The sequence below is a fragment of the Netta rufina genome (assembly GCF_964035555.1).
Source record: "Netta rufina genome assembly, chromosome: 18".
Classification (NCBI taxonomy): Eukaryota; Metazoa; Chordata; class Aves; order Anseriformes; family Anatidae; genus Netta; species Netta rufina.
The window spans coordinates 2584775-2606751 of NC_140142.1; the positions used below are offsets into that span (position 1 = coordinate 2584775).

General features: G+C 49.6%; 2 protein-coding genes and 1 pseudogene across 3 annotated transcripts in view; 1 reads left to right on the forward strand and 2 right to left on the reverse strand.

The window, feature by feature from the left end:
* Positions 1-21977, reverse strand: part of LOC311216156 (olfactory receptor 14C36-like) — a 249838-nt pseudogene that overhangs the window by 175068 nt on the left and 52793 nt on the right. The window lies entirely within an intron of this gene.
* Positions 2078-3004, reverse strand: LOC311216606 (olfactory receptor 14C36-like; the record flags this gene model as incomplete). Its single annotated transcript, XM_084298138.1, has 1 exon — positions 2078-3004. The coding sequence occupies one exon, from the start codon at positions 3002-3004 to the stop codon at positions 2078-2080; it is 927 nt and encodes a 308-aa protein (XP_084154264.1).
* LOC311216607 (olfactory receptor 14C36-like) lies at positions 11940-12869 on the forward strand (the record flags this gene model as incomplete). Its single annotated transcript, XM_084298139.1, has 1 exon — positions 11940-12869. One exon carries the CDS (start codon positions 11940-11942, stop codon positions 12867-12869), a length of 930 nt encoding a protein of 309 aa, XP_084154265.1.

The window sequence follows — 21977 nt, forward strand, 5'->3', positions numbered from 1 at the left end:
TTTCCTGCCTCCAACTTTTGGATACGGAATGGCTTCTGTGCACCCAGGGTACCTTTTTCCAAACCCTCATGCATGGTTCAGTTTCCCCCAAGCGTCTTGGAGGCAGTGGCCCCCTCTGTGTAGAAAAATGAAAGCAGTCCTAAAGAATGACTTCAGGCAAAAGCTGACACCTCTGACATGACAACCCCTACCAAGACCTCTTCCTCTATGCAGCCTACCAGCTACTTAAAAAAAGCCGATCTCAGAAACCACATGCACAGCAAGTGCCTTCTGCTGCCCTACCATGGACACTGGCAGATGTGAGCCTAAAGGCACAGATCCCAGCCAGGAGTCAAGGGTGACCTGTCAGCTACTTCAGAAAGAGCTCACCTCACAGGCCATTTAACAGCCAGTCGCTTCCTGCTGGACTTAGTGTTTCTGAGACACCACTGAGCTTATAATACCACACCTACAAAACACCCCCTTTTTGGGCCAGGACCTGCCCAGGTAGAAGTGAGCTGGTTGTGATCCTCCAAGCTCATGGCACACCTGCTGGGCTCCCAGCCTCTCTGACATTCAGGAGCCAGTTCCGTGCCAATCGTGGGAGGTGCTAGGGCAGGAGCGACCTTGCAGGCAATGTTCCAGCCTCATGCCTGTTGGCGGTCTCTCAGCTCCTTGGGCACAGTGAAGATCATGTTTTTATCCAGAAGCCATGAGACTGAAGCTGACATTCAGGGGAAGCACCCTCCAAGCCCCAGCCCCAGTCCCAGCTGGCAGTGGTGCTCTGCAGAGGGAGGGGGCTGTGGTGCCCAGAGCACGGAGGCACTCTGCAGGGCTGTGCTGGGCAGGCTGGGAGGCAGACCCAGCTCATGGGGTCACTGCCATTGCCCCAGGGCTGCAAGGAATCCCTCACCAGGCTTCTTTGCTGGGGCTTTTGTGTGCCCTGGGGCTGCAGAGCTCTCCTCTGCCTGCTCACACCAGATTGAGCACTTGAGCTCTGCTCAGTCCACCTCAGACAGGCTCACGCTCCGTGGGCTCCATTCACTGCTCTCTCCTGGGCTCACACAGCCCCAGAAAAGAAGTCTGGTGAGTGATTTTTTGCAGGCCTGGGGCAATGGCAGTGATATTTCCTTGTTTCTCATGGTCTTCTCACATGTCTTTCTCATAGCCTTTCCCACTGCCCAGCACTGCCTCCCAGGTGGGAATAAGCCAACCTTCAGATGGGCCTTGGTCTTCTTCAGTCTTCCTGCTGCTTCTTAGGACCTTCCAGACTCCTCACAGAGCTCAGAGGGAGCCTTCTTGTCCAGTGTGTGGCCCTGCACTGGCTCTGACTGTGACGAAGTAATTCTCTGCAGAGCAGCCCCTGTGGTGCTGTGTTTTCAATATGTGAGCGTACTGGGCCTGGCTGGGATGGAGTTAACTTTTCCTGTAGAAGCCCACACAGTGCTGTGCTCTGCTTGAGTAGCTAGAACAGCACTGGTATCACGGTTGTGTTTTGTCTACTGCTGAGCAGTACTGTCATAGCATCAGGAATCCCTCTAATCGTCCCTCCCCAAAGAGCCAACAGGCTGCGGGTGCACAAGAGACAGAGAGGGGACATCACCAGGGCAGCTAACCTAAACCAGCCACAGAGATATTCCATACCATATGATGTCACACTCAGCAATAGAAGGTGGAAAATGGAAGGAGAGGGGAGAGGTGAGCTCCCGTTATGAAAACGACTGTCCTCCTGAAAATAAGCTCTATCTATTGAGGCCCTGTTTCAAGGAAGTGGTCAAGCATCACTGTCACAAATAGTTTTGCTATTTTTTTTTTTAAATAACGTCTCTCAAAGGAGATGGGAATGCACTGCAGCTGAGACCTATGAATTTCTGCTTGCTTCTTTATTGTCTATAGCTACACAGAAAGCCTGGCTTTAGATATACATGAGATAATTATGAAAAGTAAAGAGATAAATGAACAGGTAGGAGGCTAACATGACATTAATTAAATCGACACCACAACTTGGAGAACATATTTATCAAGAAAAATAAAACCAAATTGCTTTCCTAACTGTTTCTGAGATAAACTCAGAACGTAAAGGCACATTATTTTTTTTTTAAAGAAATATGTATTCAAACAATTTCCTCAGTGCATCCTTGAGCTCCTGGTTCCTCATGCTGTAGATGAGGGGGTTCAGTGCTGGAGGTAACATGGAGTAGAGAAAAGATACTGCAAGGTCCAGGGATGGGGAGGAGAATGAGGGGGGCTTCAGGTAGGCAAACATGATAGTGCTGACAAACAGGGAGACCACGGCCAGGTGAGGAAGGCACGTGGAAAAGGCTTTGTGTCGGCCCTGCTCAGAGGGCATCCTCAGCACTGCCCTGAAGATCTGCACATAGGACACCACAATAAAAACAAAACAACCAAAGCCTAAACAAAAGCTAAATGCAATAAGTACAACTTCCCTGAGGTAGGCATCTGAGCAGGAGAGCTTGAGGATGTGGGGGATCTCACAGAAGAACTGGTCCACAGCATTGCCATAGCAGAGGGGCAGGGAAAATGTGTTGGCCGTGTGCAGGACAGCATTGAGAAAGCCACTGCCCCAGGCAGCTGCTGCCATCTGGGCACAAGCTCTGCTGCCCAGGAGGCTCCCGTAGTGCAGGGGCTTGCAGATGGCAATGTAGCGGTCATAGGCCATGATAGTGAGAATAGAATATTCTGCTGCTATAAAGAAGAGAAAGAATAAGACCTGTGCAGCACAGCCTTGATAGGAGATGGCCGTGGTGTCCCAGAGGGCATTGGCCATGGCTTTGGGCAGAGTGGTGGAGATGCAGCCCAGGTCGAGGAGGGCGAGGTTGAGGAGGAAGAAGTACATGGGGGTGTGGAGGCGGTGGTCGCAGGCTACGGCGCTGAGGATGAGGCCATTGCCCAGGAGGGCAGCCAGGTAGATGCCCAGGAAGAGTGCGAAGTGCAGGAGCTGCAGCTCACGTGTGTCTGCGAATGGCAACAGGATGAACTCAGTGATGGTGCTTCTGTTGGACATCTGTTTTTTTGGGATGTGTTCCTGCACATAGAAGAGGAAGAACAGTAGTAACGTACAAAAGATTTATCAGAGAAAAATTAATCCCATTTCTTATCTAATATCACCAGAAAAGTTGTCCACTTCCAGTAAGACATTTGGCAGGTCCCTTTCATGAGTTCTTCCTGATGCTGCCTGAGGGTATCCCTGGGAGCAGGGGCCTCCTTTGTGGGCAATGGAAGAGTCAGTTATGCCCAATAGCCAGAGGAAAGGCAGAACCTGGGGTAATCTCAGACTCACTTCACTGCTGATATCAAAGAACCTTGCCCCAGTGTTGCTCCCGGGTTAACCAACTTCAGAGCATATATATATACACAGATTTCTTTAATTTTTATTTTATATGGTCAGATTTTTTCTGGTTGCTAACCTACCACACCTGCTGAGTTTTTATGAAACAGAAACCCTGAGCATTTCTCTTGCACTTGAAGGGAAACTTTGCGCATCCTAAGAGAAAAAGAGGCAGTCCCTATAGTGCGAAGTGTCCTTTAGTGAGGACAGACAATCTGTCCATCAGTGCTGGTCTCAGCTGCCCTGTGAGAGCTGCAGGAAAGTTCTACTCAGAGGTTGACCTGAGAAGAACCTGAACACTGCTGAGAGCAGAGACATCGAGGCTCAAAGTGCCCATCTCCCAATGCCTCACCTTCTCCCCATACTCCCCTTCCCCCAAGCACACTGAGGGCTCTCCCCATGGGAATGTGAAACCCCCATCCCCAGCCAGCCTGGGAACAAGACCAGCAGCAGCACGGCCAGCTGGAGAAGCCAGGAGGAATGCCAGTGTGCTGCTGCCAGGGGAGGCAAGGCCAGGGAGGGACAGACGGACACTCAGCAGACCCTCCTGTGCTGCAGCTCTGCCTGCAGAGGAGTCAGTTCATGCTCAGTGCAGGTGATCTGTGCTCATCTCAAGCAAGGAGATACTCTCAAAGACAGGGCACTGGCCATTGGAGGGTTTGTAGCTCCTTAATATCAGCTAGAAAAAAACATGTGAGGACCACAAGGATGATGTTGGTGCAGTCTGTGGGCTGAGGTGTGGGAAGGGACTTTATGAAGTTCATTGATTAAATATTGATCCCCCACTGCAATGCTCTAGCAGTCTCAGTCTGCAGTACAAACCTGACCACCTATTACCATGAAACCAGCCTCCATTCTACCGCAGGTATCTGCAAGCACAGGCTACAGAAAATGTCTTGCCTTTCAGGTAGCCCCTGCCTTGGTCTTCCTCTTGAAATATGCAATCATAAATGCTATTCTCTACAGCATTTTTTACTCCTTTCTGGAGAAACAGAGAGACCCACCCTGCCAGATGCTATCAGCTGTCGGATGTGCCAGCTTTAGAAGACCCCTCTGGTAACCCCACCTGCAGTGTCCTGTTGCCAGAGCCTCACGGTGTCGAGAGCCTGCAGATGTGTCCTGCCACACGCTGCCCTCTGTTGTTGCGCTCCTCAGTGCCTCCAAGCCCTCTCTCCTTCTCTCCTGTCTGTGTGCCAGCTGCGGTCAGAGCCCCCAGCCCTGCTGCGCTGTGCAGAGGAGCTGCTCCTGGGCACAGCTGTCTCTCTGCAGCACTGCCTCTTGCCAGGAGCTGCCCTTGTGCCCAGGAGCCCAGCCCAGCTCAGCAGCACAGCACCCGACCATGGCATCGCTTGCTCTGTGCCCTTGGGCTCCCTCGAGGTGTCCCCAAGGCCTCAGGGCTGACAGCTCCCCAAGGCAGCAGGGTCTCTGCTGGGGTGTGGTGGTTGAAGAAGACTGAAGGCATCACTGACTGCTTCTCTTCTGTAGATGTCAGAGACTGATTTTTAAGTGTGATTTGTGCTGTTGGACTGTGGTTGTCAAACATGAGTACAAATGTTTCCCTCCCTTAACCCCTATTCTGTTCCCAGTGTATTGCAGGACACATCAGCCATGACAGGCAGGGATCATTTCACCCCTCCGAACGTGTTCTAACAAAAGAGGGGGGACCAGAATGCTGTAAAAGGTTTCCATGAAGGAAATAGGACACTAAGACACCATTCATTGAGTTTCCCTAACTGTCCATTTGGGAGATCCTCTACCCATACACAAATATCTTCTTCCCCTGTTAATTGACCAGCACGGTGACTGGGATGTGGAACACCCTCATCACTATGCTGGTGCCTGACACCAAACACCTGCAGATGCCCGTGGCCTTCTTCCTGGGGGAGAGTTGTCCTCCTTGCACAGCTCCAGCACCCTGCGTCAGATGCTGGCCAGCTTCCTGGATGGGGACAGCACCCCCTTTGCTCACAGAGGTGGCAGCACTCTCAGCTGCACCTTCTGCATGACCGCAGTGCTTCCTGCTGGGGGCCATATCCTACGGTCAGCCCTGGGCTGTATGCCACCCCTGTTCTCTATAAGGCTCGTGAAGTGGAAGGTCTGACTCCGGAAGGCAGCTGTACCTGAACCAGGGGAATTTCTGTGATGTACACTAATTCTTTCTCCTCCTCCCAGCTACAGTTCTGTGGCCCCAGTGTCATAGACACCTCTTGCGTGGTTTTTCCCCATTGCTGGAGCTGTCCTGCAGTGCCACAGTAATACTCTTGGTTTTGCTTTCAAAATTTGCATTTGTATCCAATCTTCCAATTCCTAATCATGCAGATTTCATGTGTGTGTGTCCTGTGTTGGCAGGCCCAAGGCTTTATCCACCTGCTCTTCTGTCCTCACGAGTGTCACTGTTTTCTATGGCACAATCATCATTTTCTGTGTGAAGCACAGAACAGCCCACCTCACAGATCTTAACCAAGCTCTTTCCAAACCTTCATCATCCCCTGGTCAGTCCCCAGGTTTCTTAGCGGTGGTGTGGGAAGGATGAGAGAGGTGCTAGGGGAGGTGCTGACATTGTCATAAGACCTATCTCAAATACCTTGGAAAGGACAGATGGATCAAAGACTTTCCTCGGGACTTGGAAAAGGCAGATTTCAAATCCATCTTCTAGTAGAGGGGCAAGCAGAAGGATGATTAAGCCTAACCAAGGAGAAAAGTGCCAGCTTTAGCCTTAGGCCCCAAACCAGACCTAAACTGAAGTCCTCAAAGCTTGCCCTTATTCTAAACCCTGAGCAGGATCCTTAGGCACAACACCAAACTATTCCTTGAAGCCCTTGCCATTCCTTTAACCCTGGAATGTGACCTCTTATTCCTAAACATTAACCTGATCATCTAACCCTCATAGCCCTCCACCATGCACACAGCACGTCTCAGCTTCAACCCCACTCCTACCCCTACCTTGTGTGGTTTTTATGCTTGGGGTAGGGCAGGGACAGTGAGGTCCTGAAGCAGTCGTATGGCATTGGAAGAGGCATATGAGATGACAGGTATGTGATCAGATCACAGGCCACAAGGAGGAGCTGTCTGGGAATGCTGGGATGGGATCAGGTGTGCCTCAGGATCTGTTGGGCATGCAGGAGGCATGTAGATGTGAAGGAGGCTGGGAGGTCACTTCTGTCTCTGGAGGTGACGGACCTCCAGGAGGAATGTGGCACAGATAGGGACCGTAAAGGTCAGAAGCATGCACATGGCATTGAAGATGATGGTGAGGCATCTTCTGTTCTGGTCAGGTGAGAGACCACAGGAAGGCTGATGGCATGGGAATCATGCTTGAGGTAGAGCTCGTGAGACCATAGAATCAGAGAATGGCTCCTGTTGGAAGGACTTTAAAGATCACTTATTGCTAACCCCCTGGCCATAAACAGGGATGCTCCCCCTATGAGATCAGGTTGCCCAGGGCCCTTTGCACAGGAATCCCTTCCTCTGTTGCATCAACTACATCTCTCAGCTTGGTGTCATCTGCACACTTGCTGAGGGTGCACTCGACCCCACTGTCTATGTCACTAATAAACATATTAAACCATATGGGTCCGAGGACAGACCCCTGAGGTACAAGACTCACCACCAGCCTCCACTTGGACATAGAGCCATTGAGCACCACTCTCTGGGTGTGACCTTCAGGCCAACTCCTTACCCACTGAATGGTGCACCCATCAAATGTGTATCTCTCTAATTTGGAGACCAGGATGTCATGTGGGACCATGGCAATGGTCTTACAGAAGCCCAAGTAGATGACATAGGCTGGTCTTCTTTTGTTGTCTGATGTGCTCACTCCATTGTTAGAAAGCCACCAGACTGGCCAGGCACCATTTACCCTTTGGTGAAGCCATTCTTGTTGTCTCGGATCACCTCTTTGTGCCTTGACACTGATCCCAGGAGGATCTTTTCCATGATCTTTCGAGGCACAGAGGTGAGGCTCACCATTCAGTAGTTCCTTGGGTTATCCTTTCTACTCTTTTTAAAAATGGGAGTGATATTTCCCTTTTTCCAGTCACCAGGGACTTCACACAACTGTCAGGACTCTTCAGATATGATGGAGAGAGGCTTGCCAACTGCATCAGCCAGTTCCCTCAGGATGCTGGGATGCAAGTCATCAGGTGCCATAGACTTGTACTTGTTGAGTTCCATCAGGCGGTCTCAAACCTGCTCTTCACTTAGAGTGGGTGGGACTTTGCACCTCCAGCCTCCATCTATGGCTTCAGGGAATGAAAGACTTGGGAAGCCTGACTGGCAAGGAAGACTGAGGCAAAGATGTTACAGAATCACAGAATCACAGAATTTTCTAGGTTGGAAGAGACCTCAAGATCGAGTCCAACCTCTGACCTAACGCTAACAGTCTCCACTAAACCATTTCCATTTGTTGTTGAGTCCCTAAGCCTTCTCCATGTCTGTCATTACCAGTCCACCCTTCTCATCCATCGCAGGGGGTACACTCTCCTTCGCCTTTATTTTCTGAGCGATGTATCTCTAGAATCTCTTCTTATTATTCCTTGCATCCCTTGCCAAGATGAGGCTTACTCACCAAATTGCCTTCTGTGGACACTAGTATTAAAACGCTCTATTTATCCCTCGATTTCTTGGCAGACCTAAATAAAATGCTAAACTACAGAGCTTGCCTATACCCTAACCACAGAAGAATAACAAACATTCCCAAAAAAACCTCTACTTACTCTCTAATTCAGAAAAGTGAGTCCTAGTCCCTAAGGGACTAGGGATATGTGAGCTCTGCTTCGGGATCTCCTGCCCCAGCAGGAGGAATGTGACTGTGGCAGGGACTGTGAGGTCACTTCTGTCTGTAGGTGGCAGATCATGCTTGGCTTCTCCCTGGGAGCTGCACTTTTGGGCTGACATCTGGCAGTGGCCCTGCTAGGCCAGCAGAAGGCACCTGCTTGGCATGCTGACTGGGGGATCCCCTCTGCCTCCAGACCCAGGACGACCCAGGCAGAAAGAAGGTCCCCAGATGGGTTGTCCTGTCCCTTCTGCTTGAGTCCATGGCTGGGCAGCAGCAGGCACAAGGCTTGGCTGTGTCTCCACAAGAAGCTGCAAGGCCAGCAGCAGGCCCCTGGCTTGGAAGCTGCTGCTGAGGTGACTTGTGTCTGCTTGGCTGAGAGGCCGCAAGGAGCCTGCTGGGTTGGGATGCCTACTTCAGGAGTGGTTTCCACCCTGATGGAGCTTTCTTTGGTAGTAGGAAAGAGCAGGAGAGAAAAACACTGCTACAAAATGTGCATTGGAAGGATGGCACTGGCCATGAGGAGGAAGAAATATCCAGGGAAACAATTGGTTTTGTTGCTAATAACAGAGGCAAAGAAGGCATTAATGTCTCAGCCTTTGCCTCATTCCTTGTTACCAGGTTTTGCCCCCAAAATCCAATAAAGCATTATGATTCTCCCTAATCTTCCATCATTTAAAGTATTTTTATTATTATTTTTAATTTTATTTTATTGTCTTTGACAGTAATAGATGGATTGAGCTCCAGTTGGGCTTTGGCCCGTCCAGTTTTGACCTGCACAGCCCCTTAACATTCAGGACATGACTACAGAGAAACTGACAGCATGCATGAGAAGCAAGCACAGCAACTGTGGAACCTGGCAGCCTTCTATCCCCTACCTTCTGTGACTGTGTTGCAATTCCATTCAAGTGTTTACTCCTGAATTATCCAAATATCCCTGCAACTCTTGCTGGTGCTGCTGTCTAGTCAGATATAGCACAATTACACTAAGGTTGACCTGTCTGCCTGCTCACATTAACAGCTGATAGAATGGAGCATCACTGCGGGTGAACCTTGAGAAATTGCCAGATTTTGACTTCAGAAAACACTTGACTTTAACATGGAGAAGAGCCCAGCCCTGTACCAGAGGAAGAGAAACCCCACACATCAGGGCAGCCTCAGATACTGCTGAGTGAGCAGTGCCCAGGAGGAGGAGGGCCTGGGCACCACGAGGGATGCCATAGGAGCAGTGGTGCCTGCTAACCAGGAACCAGGGCAGCTTCCTACAGAGCTGTCTTATGAGGAGCATGGCCACCAAGAAGATCTGAGTTATCACGCTCATCTCAGATCTGCTGTGACACCACAGAGATAAGGGTCTGCAGCCAAAAAGGAAAGATGTGGAGGTCTCGGAGTCCCTAGGAAAGCCATGTATAGACAGGATAGAGGGCTGTGACAAGGCTGAAAGTCCCAACAGGACCCAGGTCTTTGTGTTCATATCTATGGCTGTTTTCTCTGCCACTGACGCCCATGAGGAGACAGCTGATCATTAAAGCACCAGGGCCTCATTGCCTCCTCACCCCCCACCTATGAACCAGGCAGGGGTCGTACCATTCTCCTGCACTTGGCCATGCACATCCCCATCTCCTATTGCCCCACAAAGAGCCCTGAGCAACCCGTAAAGGAAAGGATCTCCCTTCCGAAGCACTTGGGATCAAGGCCTGGCCTTTGTGCTTGGTCACACACATCCAATTTTCCTACACATCAGTGTCACTTTCACATTGCCTTTGTCTCCTTGTCCTCACTGCCTCCAGGGGTCTGCTCGAATGAGCTCCAAGGGAGGCTGTGTCAGTGCTGGCCCTCAGGGGGACACTGCAGGAAACTTGCCTCTGACTTGGACTTCTGTCAAAATGTCTTCAATTGTCTCTGAGTGCCTGAGGTTCGTGGGCTCATCAGCAAAGCCCCCAGAGGGGTGATTGCAGTGCCTTGGTCTGGTGCTGTGCTGCTGAGCTGGGCCGGGCTCGTGGGACATGAAAAAAAAAAATTTCAAAAAGTCCCATGAAGCACAGAGAGAACTGTGCCCAGGAGCAGCTCCTCTGCACAGCGCAGCAGGGCTGGGGGCTCTGACCGCAGCTGGCACACAGAGAGCAGAGAAGGAGAGAGGGCTTGGAGGCACTGAGGAGCGCAACAACAGAGGGCAGCGTGTGGCAGGTCACATCTGCAGGCTCTTGACACCGTGAGGCTCTGGCAGCAGGGCACTGCAGGTGGGGTTGCAAGAGGGGTCTTCTGCAGCTGGCACATCTGATGGCTGATAGTATCTGTCAGGATGGGTCATATTCTACCTGTAATGTGGCACAGAAGATGTTTTAGAGAATGGTATTTTTGAGGGGGCATTTTAGCAGGAAGACCGAGTCTTGGTTTATCTGAAATGGAAGACTTGCTTGGATTCTGTGCTTTCAGATTCTTGGTGTGGAGGGGAGGCAGGGTTCATGACAATGAATTGTCTGGATTGTACAGGAGACTGAGACTCCAAGAGTATTGCAGGGAGAGATCAACATGGCAGCAATTAATGTGATCAAATCCCTTCAGGCACCTCAGCCTAAAGACTGAAACATCAATGTTTGTTGTCTCCTCAGGGCTTATCATATCTTTAGGAGCTGCAACCCCTGTGATGTCCTGTACTCAGGAAGCACACAGCTTGTGGGATGGGGTCTGTGAGCATGGACAGGGAGGGGATGTGGGGACACAGAACCAGCTCCCAGTAGGGACATAGATACAAGCAGGGACATGGGCAGGCAGTGAGAGGGAGCTGCTGCCAGAAATGCTGTGCGAGGGAGGGCTCAGGCACCTCCCTGCCATCCCCTGCAGGGCAGGCACCTTCCCTGGGACACCCCCTGCTCTCCTCTCCCACCAGTACAGCCTCTGCCCTCAAGCCCCCAGTGTCCCCAGCAGGAGCTGTCTCATCTGCAGGCAGAGCTGCAGCACAGGAGGGTCTGCTGAGTGTCCGTCTGTCCCTCCCTGGCCTTGCCTCCCCTGGCAGCAGCACGCTGGCATTCCTCCTGGCTTCTCCAGCTGGCCGTGCTGCTGCTGGTCTTGTTCCCAGGCTGGCTGGGGATGGGGGTTTCACATGCCCATGGAGTGAGCCCTCGGTGTGCCTGGGGGAAGGGGAGTACGGGGACAGGGTGAGTGGTCTGGAGATGGGCACTTTGAGCCTGGATTCCTCTGCTCTCAGCAGGGTCTTTGCTCTTTTCAATCAAACATGTGAGTAGAACTTTCCTGCAGCTCTCACAGGGCAGCTGAGACTGTACTTGATGGACAGACTGGCTGTCTTTCCTGAAGAACACTGTGTACTAAAGTGAGAGTCCATTTTTCTCAGATAATGATCTACAAGGATTCACTTTCAGTCCAGCAGAAATAGCCAGGATCTGTGGCTCGGAAACATTCCTCAGGAGTGGTGGGACAGCTGAAAGAAACAAAACAAAACAAATAAATAAATATATATATAAAACGCCTCCACAGCTCTGCTCTGTAGTTTGGTGGACAGTGAGCAACACTGGGGCAAAACATTTTCAGATCAGGAAGGAAGTGAAACCAACATTTCCCCATGTTCCTCTTCACCTCTTGCTGTAGGACAGGGCTGACTCCTGCAGTGCCCGTAGAAGAGGCCCCTGTTCCAACAGACTCCGTCAGGCAGAATGAATCAGGATGCATGAAAGGGATCTGCCAAATGTCTGCCAGAAAGTGCACAATATAGGTGATGATTTCAAATGAGAAATTGAATTAATTTCCCTCTGATACATTTCTTGTACTTTATTACTCTCATCCTCTTCTTTGTTCAGGACCACATCCCGAAAAAAGCAGATGTCCAACAGAAGCACCATCACTGAGTTCCTTCTGCTGGCATTCGCAGACACGCGTGAGCTGCAGCTCCTGCACTTCGCGCTCTTCCTGGGCATCTACCTGGCTGCCCTCCTGGGCAACAGCCTCATCCTCAGCGCCGTAGCCTGCGACCACCGCCTCCACACCCCCATGTACTTCTTCCTCCTCAACCTCGCCCTCCTCGACCTTGGCTGCATCTCCACCACTCTGCCCAAAGCCATGGCCAATGCCCTCTGGGACAACAGGGCCATCTCCTATCAAGGATGTGCTGCACAGGTCTTTCTCTTTGTCTTCTTGATGTCAGCAGAGTTTTCCCTTCTCTCTGTCATGGCCTATGACCGCTATATTGCCATCTGCAAGCCCCTGCACTACGGGAGCCTCCTGGGCAGCAGAACTTGTGCCCACATGGCAGCAGCTGCCTGGGGCAGTGGCTTTCTCAATGCTGTCCTGCACACGGCCAACACATTTTCCCTGCCCCTCTGCCAAGGCAATGCTGTGGAGCAGTTCTTCTGTGAAATCCCCCAGATCCTCAAGCTCTCCTGCTCAGATGTCTACCTCAGAGAAGTTGGTATTCTTCTAGTTAGTGGTTGCTTTGGTGTTGGTTGTTTTGTTTTCATTGTGCTGTCCTATGTGCAGATCTTCAGGACAGTGCTGAGGATGCCCTCTGATCAGGGCCGGCACAAAGCCTTTTCCACGTGCCTCCCTCACCTGGCCGTGGTCTCCCTCTTTCTCAGCACTGTCATGTTTGCCTACCTGAAGCCCCCCTCTATTTCCTCCATATCCTTGGACATGGTGATGGCAGTTCTGTACTCAGTGGTGCCTCCAGCAGTGAACCCCCTTATCTACAGCATGAGGAACCAGGAGCTGAAAGCCACACTGAAGAAACTGATTCTAGTTTTAGTATTTGCTTAGTAATGAACTGTCTCTCTTTTCTAGTTTAACTCAAGTTAATCTCAGGCAATTTGTGCCCTCTAGGTATAGCATTTGTCCTTGTTTGAGCTTTGATAGAGTTAATTTTCTTCCTAGTAGCTAGTAGAATGCTATGTTTTGGCTTAGGATGAGAAGAATGCTGATGATATTCTGAAGTTTTAATTGTTGCAGAGCAGTGCTTACACCAAGGCAAGGACATTTCATTTTCTCACTCTGTCCTGCCAACAGGCAGGCTGGGGGTGCAGCAAGAGCTGGGAGGGGACAGACCAAGGACAGCTCACCCAAAGTGGCCAAAGGTGTATTCCCTACCATCTGATGTCATGCTAAACAATAGATAGAGGTGGGTAGCTGGGGCGGGGGGGGGTGGGGTGGCGGGGGGTTGGAGGAGGGAAGTGATCAGGGTTAGGCTGGGCATCGGTCAGTGGGTGGTGAGCAATTGCATTGTGCATCACTTGTTTTGTACAGATTAGTAGTAGTATTACTATTATCATTATTATTGTTATTATTATTGATATTATTATTTTCCTGTCTTAATAAACTGTCTTTATCTCAACTCACAGGCTTCACTTTCCCATTTCTCTCCCCCATCCCAGAGAGGGAGAGGGGAGGGTGAGCAAACGGCTGTGTGGTGTTTAGCTGACGGCTGGGTTACACTACAGCAGTCCTTTTGGTGCCCAACATGGGGCTCGAAGGGTTCAAATAACGACAGATCTGACCAGAGTGTGTTAAAATAAAATTGGTATAAGTATTAGACCTCCTTAATAGTTGCTAGTCACAATGCTGATTGCTTTAATCTCAAGTCTGCTGTGCCTGTTTTCCAAATTGAGTTTTATAGCACGTTACTTTCCATATGTGCTCTCTGTCATGCTGTTTATTCTTTCCGGGCCCTGTTTTAAGATCGTTATGGTACTGTGTGGTGTAACAGTGGCTTATAAGACGATGAAATTTCTGGTCATGACCCTAACCTGGTATTTGTACTCAGCACTGTCATCGACTCTATACTTTGGAAACCATATCTCGGAAACTGTTATCAATTGCACCTGTTGCCTTTTTTCATTAGGGAGCCAATCTGTGGAGGGGAAAGGGGAAGATATTTTTTCCTACTCGTTCACTCTCCCTTTCTCCTTCACCACCCTCTTATCCTCCGAAGCCTAGTACAAATAAATCTTATATAAATCTTAAATAAATATTCAATAAATCTTATAATGCTAAACTGACTCAGAATTTATAACAATTTGGTGACCCCGATGTGATCCTCTTGTTTCCCGAGGCTGTGAACAACTAAAGGAGGCACTCCCACCCTTGTTTCGTTGTGGCCCTTTGCCGGGAGCAGTACAGAGCCCAGCAGGATTATGAACATAAAAGGCAAGTAAAGAACAAAGAGCTCTCCCTTCCTTGGTGGATTCGGTTGTGTGACTGTAACGGTGTGATTGAGACGGAACTCAGTTCCGAAGCGAGTGCGGAGGTCTTCTAACTGCGATTCCAATATCCCGTGAGGGACTCAGCTGGTGAAGGACCAAAGTGATCGTTCTAAGTATTTGTAGGTGGGATAACACTCAAAAGACACCTTTAGATACAGGCACAGTCATGAGTTTTGGAACTTTATTTGTATAAAAAGAAGTTCCAGGAATGGGTCAGGGACAAAGCAGATCCTTAGACTCGGAAGGATTCCAGGAGGGGTTTAAAAAGGGGGGAAAATTACCAGATACTCCACCGGATAGTCCCTTAGGGCTAATGTTAAGTTATTGGGATATTATTAGAAGCACTAAACATAAGGATAAGGCGAGAATAATTCAATTTTGTATGATTCAATAGCCAATAACAGAATCCCAGAAACCTGTAAGAGTAAAACAGTATCCCATTCCATTAGAAGGAAGGGATTAAAACCAGTCATAGATCAGCTATTACATGGAGGGACTTTAGAACCATGTATGTTCCCCCATAAGACGCCTGTATTAGCCACAAAAAAAAAAAAAAAAAAAAAAAAGGCTGATGGGACATGCCAATTGGTTCAAGATCTAAGAGCTGTAAATCGAAGAACAGTGACTAAATTCCCAGCAGTGGCAAATCCTTATACACTATTTAATCATTTGACCCCATGTCGTGGTTTAACCCAGCCAGCAGCTAAACACCACACAGCCATTCGCTCACTCTCCCCTCTCCCTCTCTGGAATGGGGAAGACAAACGGGAAAATGAAGCCTGTGAGTTGAGATAAAGACAGTTTATTAAGACAGGAAAATAATAATAACAATAATAATAATAACAATAATGATGATAATAGTAATACTACTACTAATGTGGACAAAACAAGTAATGCACAATGCAATTGCTCACCATTCGCTGACTGATGCTCAGCCTAACCCTGAGCAGTCTGGCCTCCCCACCCTGTCTAGCCACCCCTATATATTGTTTAGCATGACGTCAGATGGTAGGAATTACCCGCTTTGGCCAGTTTGGGTCAGCTGTCCTTGGTCTGTCCCCTCCCAGCTCTTGCTGCACCCCCAGCCTGCCCGCTGGCAGGACAGAGTGAGAAGCTGAAATGTCCTTGCCTTGGTGTAAGCACTGCTCTGCAACAATTAAAACATCGGCATGTCATCAGCACTCTTCTCATCCTAAGCCAAAACATAGCACCCTACCAGCTACAAGGAGGAAAATTAACTGTGTCCTAACTGAAACCAGGACAGACCTGACAGGTCATTTCACATTTTTGACTTTCATATCCCTGTTGGAAGGGGATGATTCCCAAACTGGGGTAAGCTGATGGGTTCTGCCTCAGCCATTTGAAGTGCCCTGCTCTTGAGCCTTTCAGCCTGAGATTGCCAAAGATGACCCATGATGGTAAATGGATGTTCAGCTAGGAATAAGGGAAAGTGTCTTGGGTTTTCCAGTGACCATTTCAAAGTTAGGTGAATCCCAAGAACGCCCTGAACTAGGCTATTGTCTTTGAAGCGGTTTCATGTGTTGGGCTGGGCTGGAGTTATTGGGACAAAGACCACTGCTGGCAGTGGAGGTGCTCTGGTATCTCCACCTGGCTCCATATGAATCCTCCAAAGGGCTCTGGTCTCTTGCATGTCCTGCTTGATTATTGTCTGACAGCAAAGCTCTGACTCAATACCCAGTAATTTCTTTAGTACTTAAGTAAAAGAGCAACTACTCATCACCTCAAATGTTTCAATCCTTTCTATAAAACATTACACACGAAGTGTAATTTCTATCGTGAAGAAATGTGAATGTTCAGGATGTATATTCATTGAAGGAAAAGAAATTCTGAAGTTCACCTCTACTTGCTTTGTCATCGCTTTGTCTATCATGGTGTGCTCCCTCATCTTCCAGGTACATCCAGCTGTCTTGATTAAACAGACAATGCTGAATGTCCCCTTTCCAGCTGCCAGTCTGGACCTATGCACTTCCCATGGTTCTCCTGTTTGTCCTCCCCTTACTCCTAGATCACTCGGACCGCCCTCACCAACCCAGTTGCTGCTTTGAGCTTCAGGTAGAAGCAGCACAGCTTGACCATCTATTTAATTGTCTGTCTAATTATTTCCTTAGCTAGAACCTCATCATTTCTCACTGAATTCATATGATATGGGTTAATACTAACACTATTATTTATAGTTTCCTATCTGTCAGTATAAAATAGGTCTTGTGCAGTCATCCTTTTGGAAAGGCCAATCTCACAGGAGGCGTACAAGAGAAGGAGCTTACTCCGTTTTTTGGAAAATTGGAACATGATTTGATTTGAATTAGGAAAACCCTCCTGCACCTGAGTGCAGCCAGGTCTCTAAGGAAAGCAGGTGGGAGCTGGTGCAAAGGAGCTGTAACATCCAGCTGCAGACTTCAGTGCAGAAGTCTGGTATAAGGAAAAGTGATGCAAGGAGTAGGTGGACAATAAGAGAAATGGCATGGCTGGGGTGGTGAGGAACAAGGTTGTCCGTGCAGTGTCAGACCTCAAGAGTCTGCTTTTGCTCCCTATGTATAGCTCCTTAGGAGCAGCCCTAGATCACTATCAATTGGAGAATGACAATCTGAATTGAAACACAACAAAATTCACCCTTCAAAATGAGACGTATATCTAATAGATACTCTTTGAAATCTTTCTTCTTAACTATACAATGAAAGCTCTGCAATTAGCTGTACAATGCTTGAAGACTTGAAGAAAATGATGGGAGAGATATGGCTTCTTAGGAGTTTCTGCATTTTAATGAGTTCTGTGGTGTATTCTGGTGCTGAGTCTATGGAGCTCAGGTACTGAGAGGAGAGTGATGCAACAATGTAAGACGGCAAAGTCAGAAGGAAAAGTTGAAGTGACTTGGAGTATTAATGGGCCCCACTGAGGGCTGTTACTATGAAAGCCTCTCCGGAGACATGTTAGGGCAGATAATTGGAGGCCTTGATTACAGACAGGCAAAGGCACTGTGCTGAGAAATGTTTTTGTTGGTTTTGGTGAAGTAAAAGGTCCAGGGCCTGACCCCAGCTATTGGGAGAGAAGATCCTGCACCCCCAAGTCTGGCTCCGGACTCTTCCTGGGGGTCTGTGGGATGTGGTGGGCAGTGTGATGCCACGGGAAGAACAATGGTATGACAACTCCCAGCCTCTGCACAGGGTCACAAGAAAGCCATGAGGCCCCATTGCAATGACTGTATTTCATCTCCTCATAAGCTCTAGACAAGGGGACAAAAATGTCCTTTTTGCCAGCACCCACCTCTTTGTCCTCTCCAGACTTTGCTGTGCTGTCCCACACTTTTCCCTATTTCCCTGAAGTCTGCAGATACCTATGTCTGTTCACCACCTTGATTTCATCCTGGATATTACATCATTTCAACGATGTCTCGTCCACCCTCACTAGCTGTTCCTTGAAACACAAAGCTATGGTTTGATCACAGACACTCTTTGGGTGACCTCTGGCACCACAGCACTACCCTTCGAGAGGCATTTCTTCCTTCTCATGGCCAATGCCGAAATTCCAAAGTAAACTCTGTGGAAGTTTTTTCTCCTGCTCTTTCCTAATTCTAAAGAAAGCCCCATTCGGGTGGAAACCACTCCTGAAGTAGGCATCCCAACACATCAGGACTCACTGGACTCCTCTGTTGAGCCCAGGAGACAGCAGTGAATGGAGCCCACAGAGCATGAGCCTGTCCAAGGTGGACTGAGCAGAGCTCAAGTGCTCAGTCTGCTGTGAGCAGACAGAGAAGAGCTCTGCAGCTCCAGGGCACACAAAAGCCCCAACAAAGGAGCCTGGCGAGTGATTCCTTGCAGCCCTGGGGCAATGGCAGTGACCCCATGAGCTGGGTCTGCCTCCCAGCCTGCCCAGCACTGCCCTGCAGACTGCCCCCATGCCCTGGACACCAGAACCCCTTCCTCTGCAGAACAGCACCGTCAGCTGGGGTTCGGGCCGGGGCTGGGGCTTGGAGGGCGCTTCCCTGAGTGTCTGCTAGGCCAGCTTCAGGCTTCTGGATGTGAGCGTGATCTTCACTGTGCACAAGGAGCTGAGAGACCGCCAACAGGCATGGGGCTGGAACATTGCCTGCAAGATCCCTCCTGCCCTAGCACCTCACAGGACTGGCACAGAACTGGCTCCTGAGTGTCAGAGAGGCTGGGAGCCCAACAGGTGTGCAATGAGCTTGGAGGATCACAACCAGATCACTTCTACCTGGGCAGCTCCTGACCCAAAAAGGGCATGTTTTCTAGGTGTGGTATTATAAGCTCAGTGGTGTATCAGAAGCACTAAGTCCAGCAGGAAGCGAATGGCAGTTAAATGGCCTGTGAGGTGACTGCTTTTTGAAGTAGCTGACAGGTCACCCTTGACTCCTGGCTGGGATCTGTGCCTTTAGGCTCACATCTGCCGGTGTCCATGGTAGGGCAGCAGAAGGCACTTGCTGTGCATGTAGTTTCTGAGATCTGCTCTTTTTAAGTAGCTGGTAGGCCCCATAGTGGAAGACGTCTTGGATAGGGGTTGTCATGTCAGAGGTGTCAGCTGTGCCTTTAGGCTCAGAACTGATGGGCGCATTGTGCAGGGTTCTCCTACAGACATTTCTCTCCTTCTCCATGCTGGTTCTCCAAACTTCCCCTAAGAAGATGACTGATATGGGGAAGTCAGGAGAAGCCTGGCCAACAGAGATGTGAGATTTGTGCGAGGGAAAAGGAACGTGGACAGCAGAAGCTAATGATTTTGCAGAGGTAAGAATGTTCAGGTAATGTTGATCCTACCATAAAGCAGACTTAAAGCAGTCATGTGAGGCCCTTGCCCTATTTTAACCTGTAACGTTAATCCATAAAGTTAATGCTACTCCACACCCTGACAGGAATCCACTGCTCTAATATTTGACCACAAGATCCCTTGAAGCCAAAACTAGTCCATAGCCTCATTACATCGCCCTTAGTCTCTTGCTCACCCTGATCCCTGCCCTTAACACTACCAATAACATGCTGTACTTAGCCCTAAACTTCTTGCAGACTTAAACAAAACCAAAGAACTTGTACATACCCTAACCACAGACCTGACACCACAAGCCAAACACCAAACCCTCCCAATAAATATTTGATGAATCTCTATCACAGAAAGCTGAACCCTAGTCCCGAACCCCATGCATGAATGCCTAACACCCAAAGCCCTGATACCTTTGCATTCACTTATTCACATTCAGCCTTTTTCCTAACCCTTATCTTAAGCACTTAAGGTGCTTGACCCATAAGGAAGGGTAGGAACCATGAGATTGCTCTGCAGTCACGTGGCATACAAAGATGAATGTGAGGGGCCACGGATCTGATGAGCTTGTGGGCCACAAAGAGGAGATGGATGGGAGTGCTCTGAGAGCTCAGCTCTGCCTCAGGATCTCCTGCCCCAGCAGGAGGAATATGACCGTGGTAGGGACTGTGAGGTCACTTCTGTCTCTGCACTTCATAGAGCAGCAGTAGGAACGTCTCCCAGAAAGGGACTGTGAGGTCACTTGTGTCTGGAGGTGGCAGGTCACTCTTGACATAGACCTGGGATCTGCACTTTTGGGCTGAAATCTGCCAGTGCGCATCTTCTGCAAGAAGGTTAAACAGAAGGATGATTAAGACTAACTAAGGATTAAAATGCTATTATGGAATCTACACTTCAGATCAAATCTAAATTAAAAACCTCAAAACTTGTCCTTATCCCAGACCTTGAGAAGGCACATTGAGCAGAACACCAATCCCTCCCTTGAAGCCTTTGCCATTCTCTTAACCCTGGAGGGTGACCTCTACTTCCTAAATATTAACTTGAACATCTAACCCTCAAAGCCCTCCACCATGCACACAGCACATCTCATCCTCAACCCCACTCCTACACCTGACTGCAGCTGCTTGTCCCCTTGGGGCAGGGCAGGGACTGTGAGGTCCTGCAGCAGTCCCATGGCATTGGAAGAGGCATGTGAGGTGACAGGTATGTGATCAGATCAGAGGTCACAAGGAGGAGCTGGCTGGGAAAGCTGGGATGAGGTCAGATGTGCCTCAGGATGTGCTGGGCCTGCAGGAGGCACGTGGCTGTGAAGGAGGCTGGGAGGTCACTTCTGTCTCTGGAGCTGATGGACCAACAGGAGGAATGTGGCACAGATAGGGGCCATAAAGGCCAGAAGCATGCACTTGGAATTGAAGATGATGGTGAGGCACCTTCTGTTCTGGTCAGGTGAGAGACCACAGGAAAACTGATGGCATGGGAGTCATGCTTGAGGTAGAGCTAGTGAGACCATAGAATCAGAGAATGGCTCCTGCTGGAAGGGACCTTAAAGATCATCTAGTTCCAACCCCCTGGCCACAAGCAGGGATGACCCCCATGAGATCAGGTTGCCCAGGGCATCACCTAACCTGCTCTTGATCAGCTCCAGGGATGGGGCACCTCTAAGGTCTCTCGGCAACCAGTTCCAGTGCCTCACTATCCACTAATTGAAGAATTTTTCTCCTCACCAGTAGTCTAAATCTCTCCTCATTTAGCTTAAAACCATTCCCCCTTGTCCTGTCATTATCTGATTGAGCAAAGAGTCGCTCTCCGTCTTTTTATACACCCCCTTTAAGTACTGAAAGGCCACAAAGAGGTCACCCCGGAGCCTTCTTTTCTCCAGGCTGAACAGCCCCAGCTCTCTCACCCTTTCTTCATAGGAGATGTGCTTCAGCCCCTTGATCATCTTTGTGGCCCTCTTCTGGACCTATTCTAACAGATGCACATCCTTCTAGTGCTGGGGGCCCCAGTCGTGGATGCATCACTCCAAGTGGGGCCTCACAAGGGCAGAGGTCACTTCTGTCTCTGCACTTGATAGGCCTGCAGCAGGAACGTGTCACAGAAAGGGACTGTGAGGTCACTTGTTTCTGGATTTGGCAGGTCGGCCTTGACTTCTCCCTGGGATCTGCACTTTTGGGCTGACATCTGGCAGTGGCCCTGCTAGGCCAGCAGAAGGCACCTGCTTGGCATGCTGACTGGGGGATCCCCTCTGCCTCCAGACCCAGGAGGACCCAGGCAGAAAGAAGGCCCCAACATGGGTTGTCCTGTCCCTTCTGCTTGAGTCCATGAGTGGGCAGCAGCAGGCACAAGGCTTGGCTGTGTGTAGCCAAGAAGCTGCAAGGCCAGCAGCAGGCCCCTGGCTTGGGAGATGCTGCTGAGGTGACTTGTGTCTGGTTGGCTGAGAGGCCACAAGGAGCCTGCTGGGTTGGGATGCCTACTTCAGGAGGGATTTCCACCCTGATGGAGCTTTCTGTGGTAGTAGAAAAGAGCAGGAGAGAATAAACTGCCACAAAGTGCACCATGGAAGGTTGGCTCTTGTCATGAGAAGGAAGAAATATCCCTCAAAGGGTTGTGCTGTGGTGCCTGAGGTCACCCAAAGAGTGTCTGTTCTCAGACCCTGGCTTTGTGTTTCAAGAAACAGCTGGTGAGTGTTGATGAGACACTGGTGAAATGATGGAAACGCCAGGATGAAAGCAAGGTGGTGAAATGGGATAGGTGTCTGTAGACTTCAAGGAAATAGGACTAAGTGTGATACAGCGTAGAGGAAAAAGAGGTGGGTGGTGGCAAGAATGGAAGGACACAACAGCCCGGACATTTTTGTCCCTTTGTCTAGAGCTTATGAGGAGAC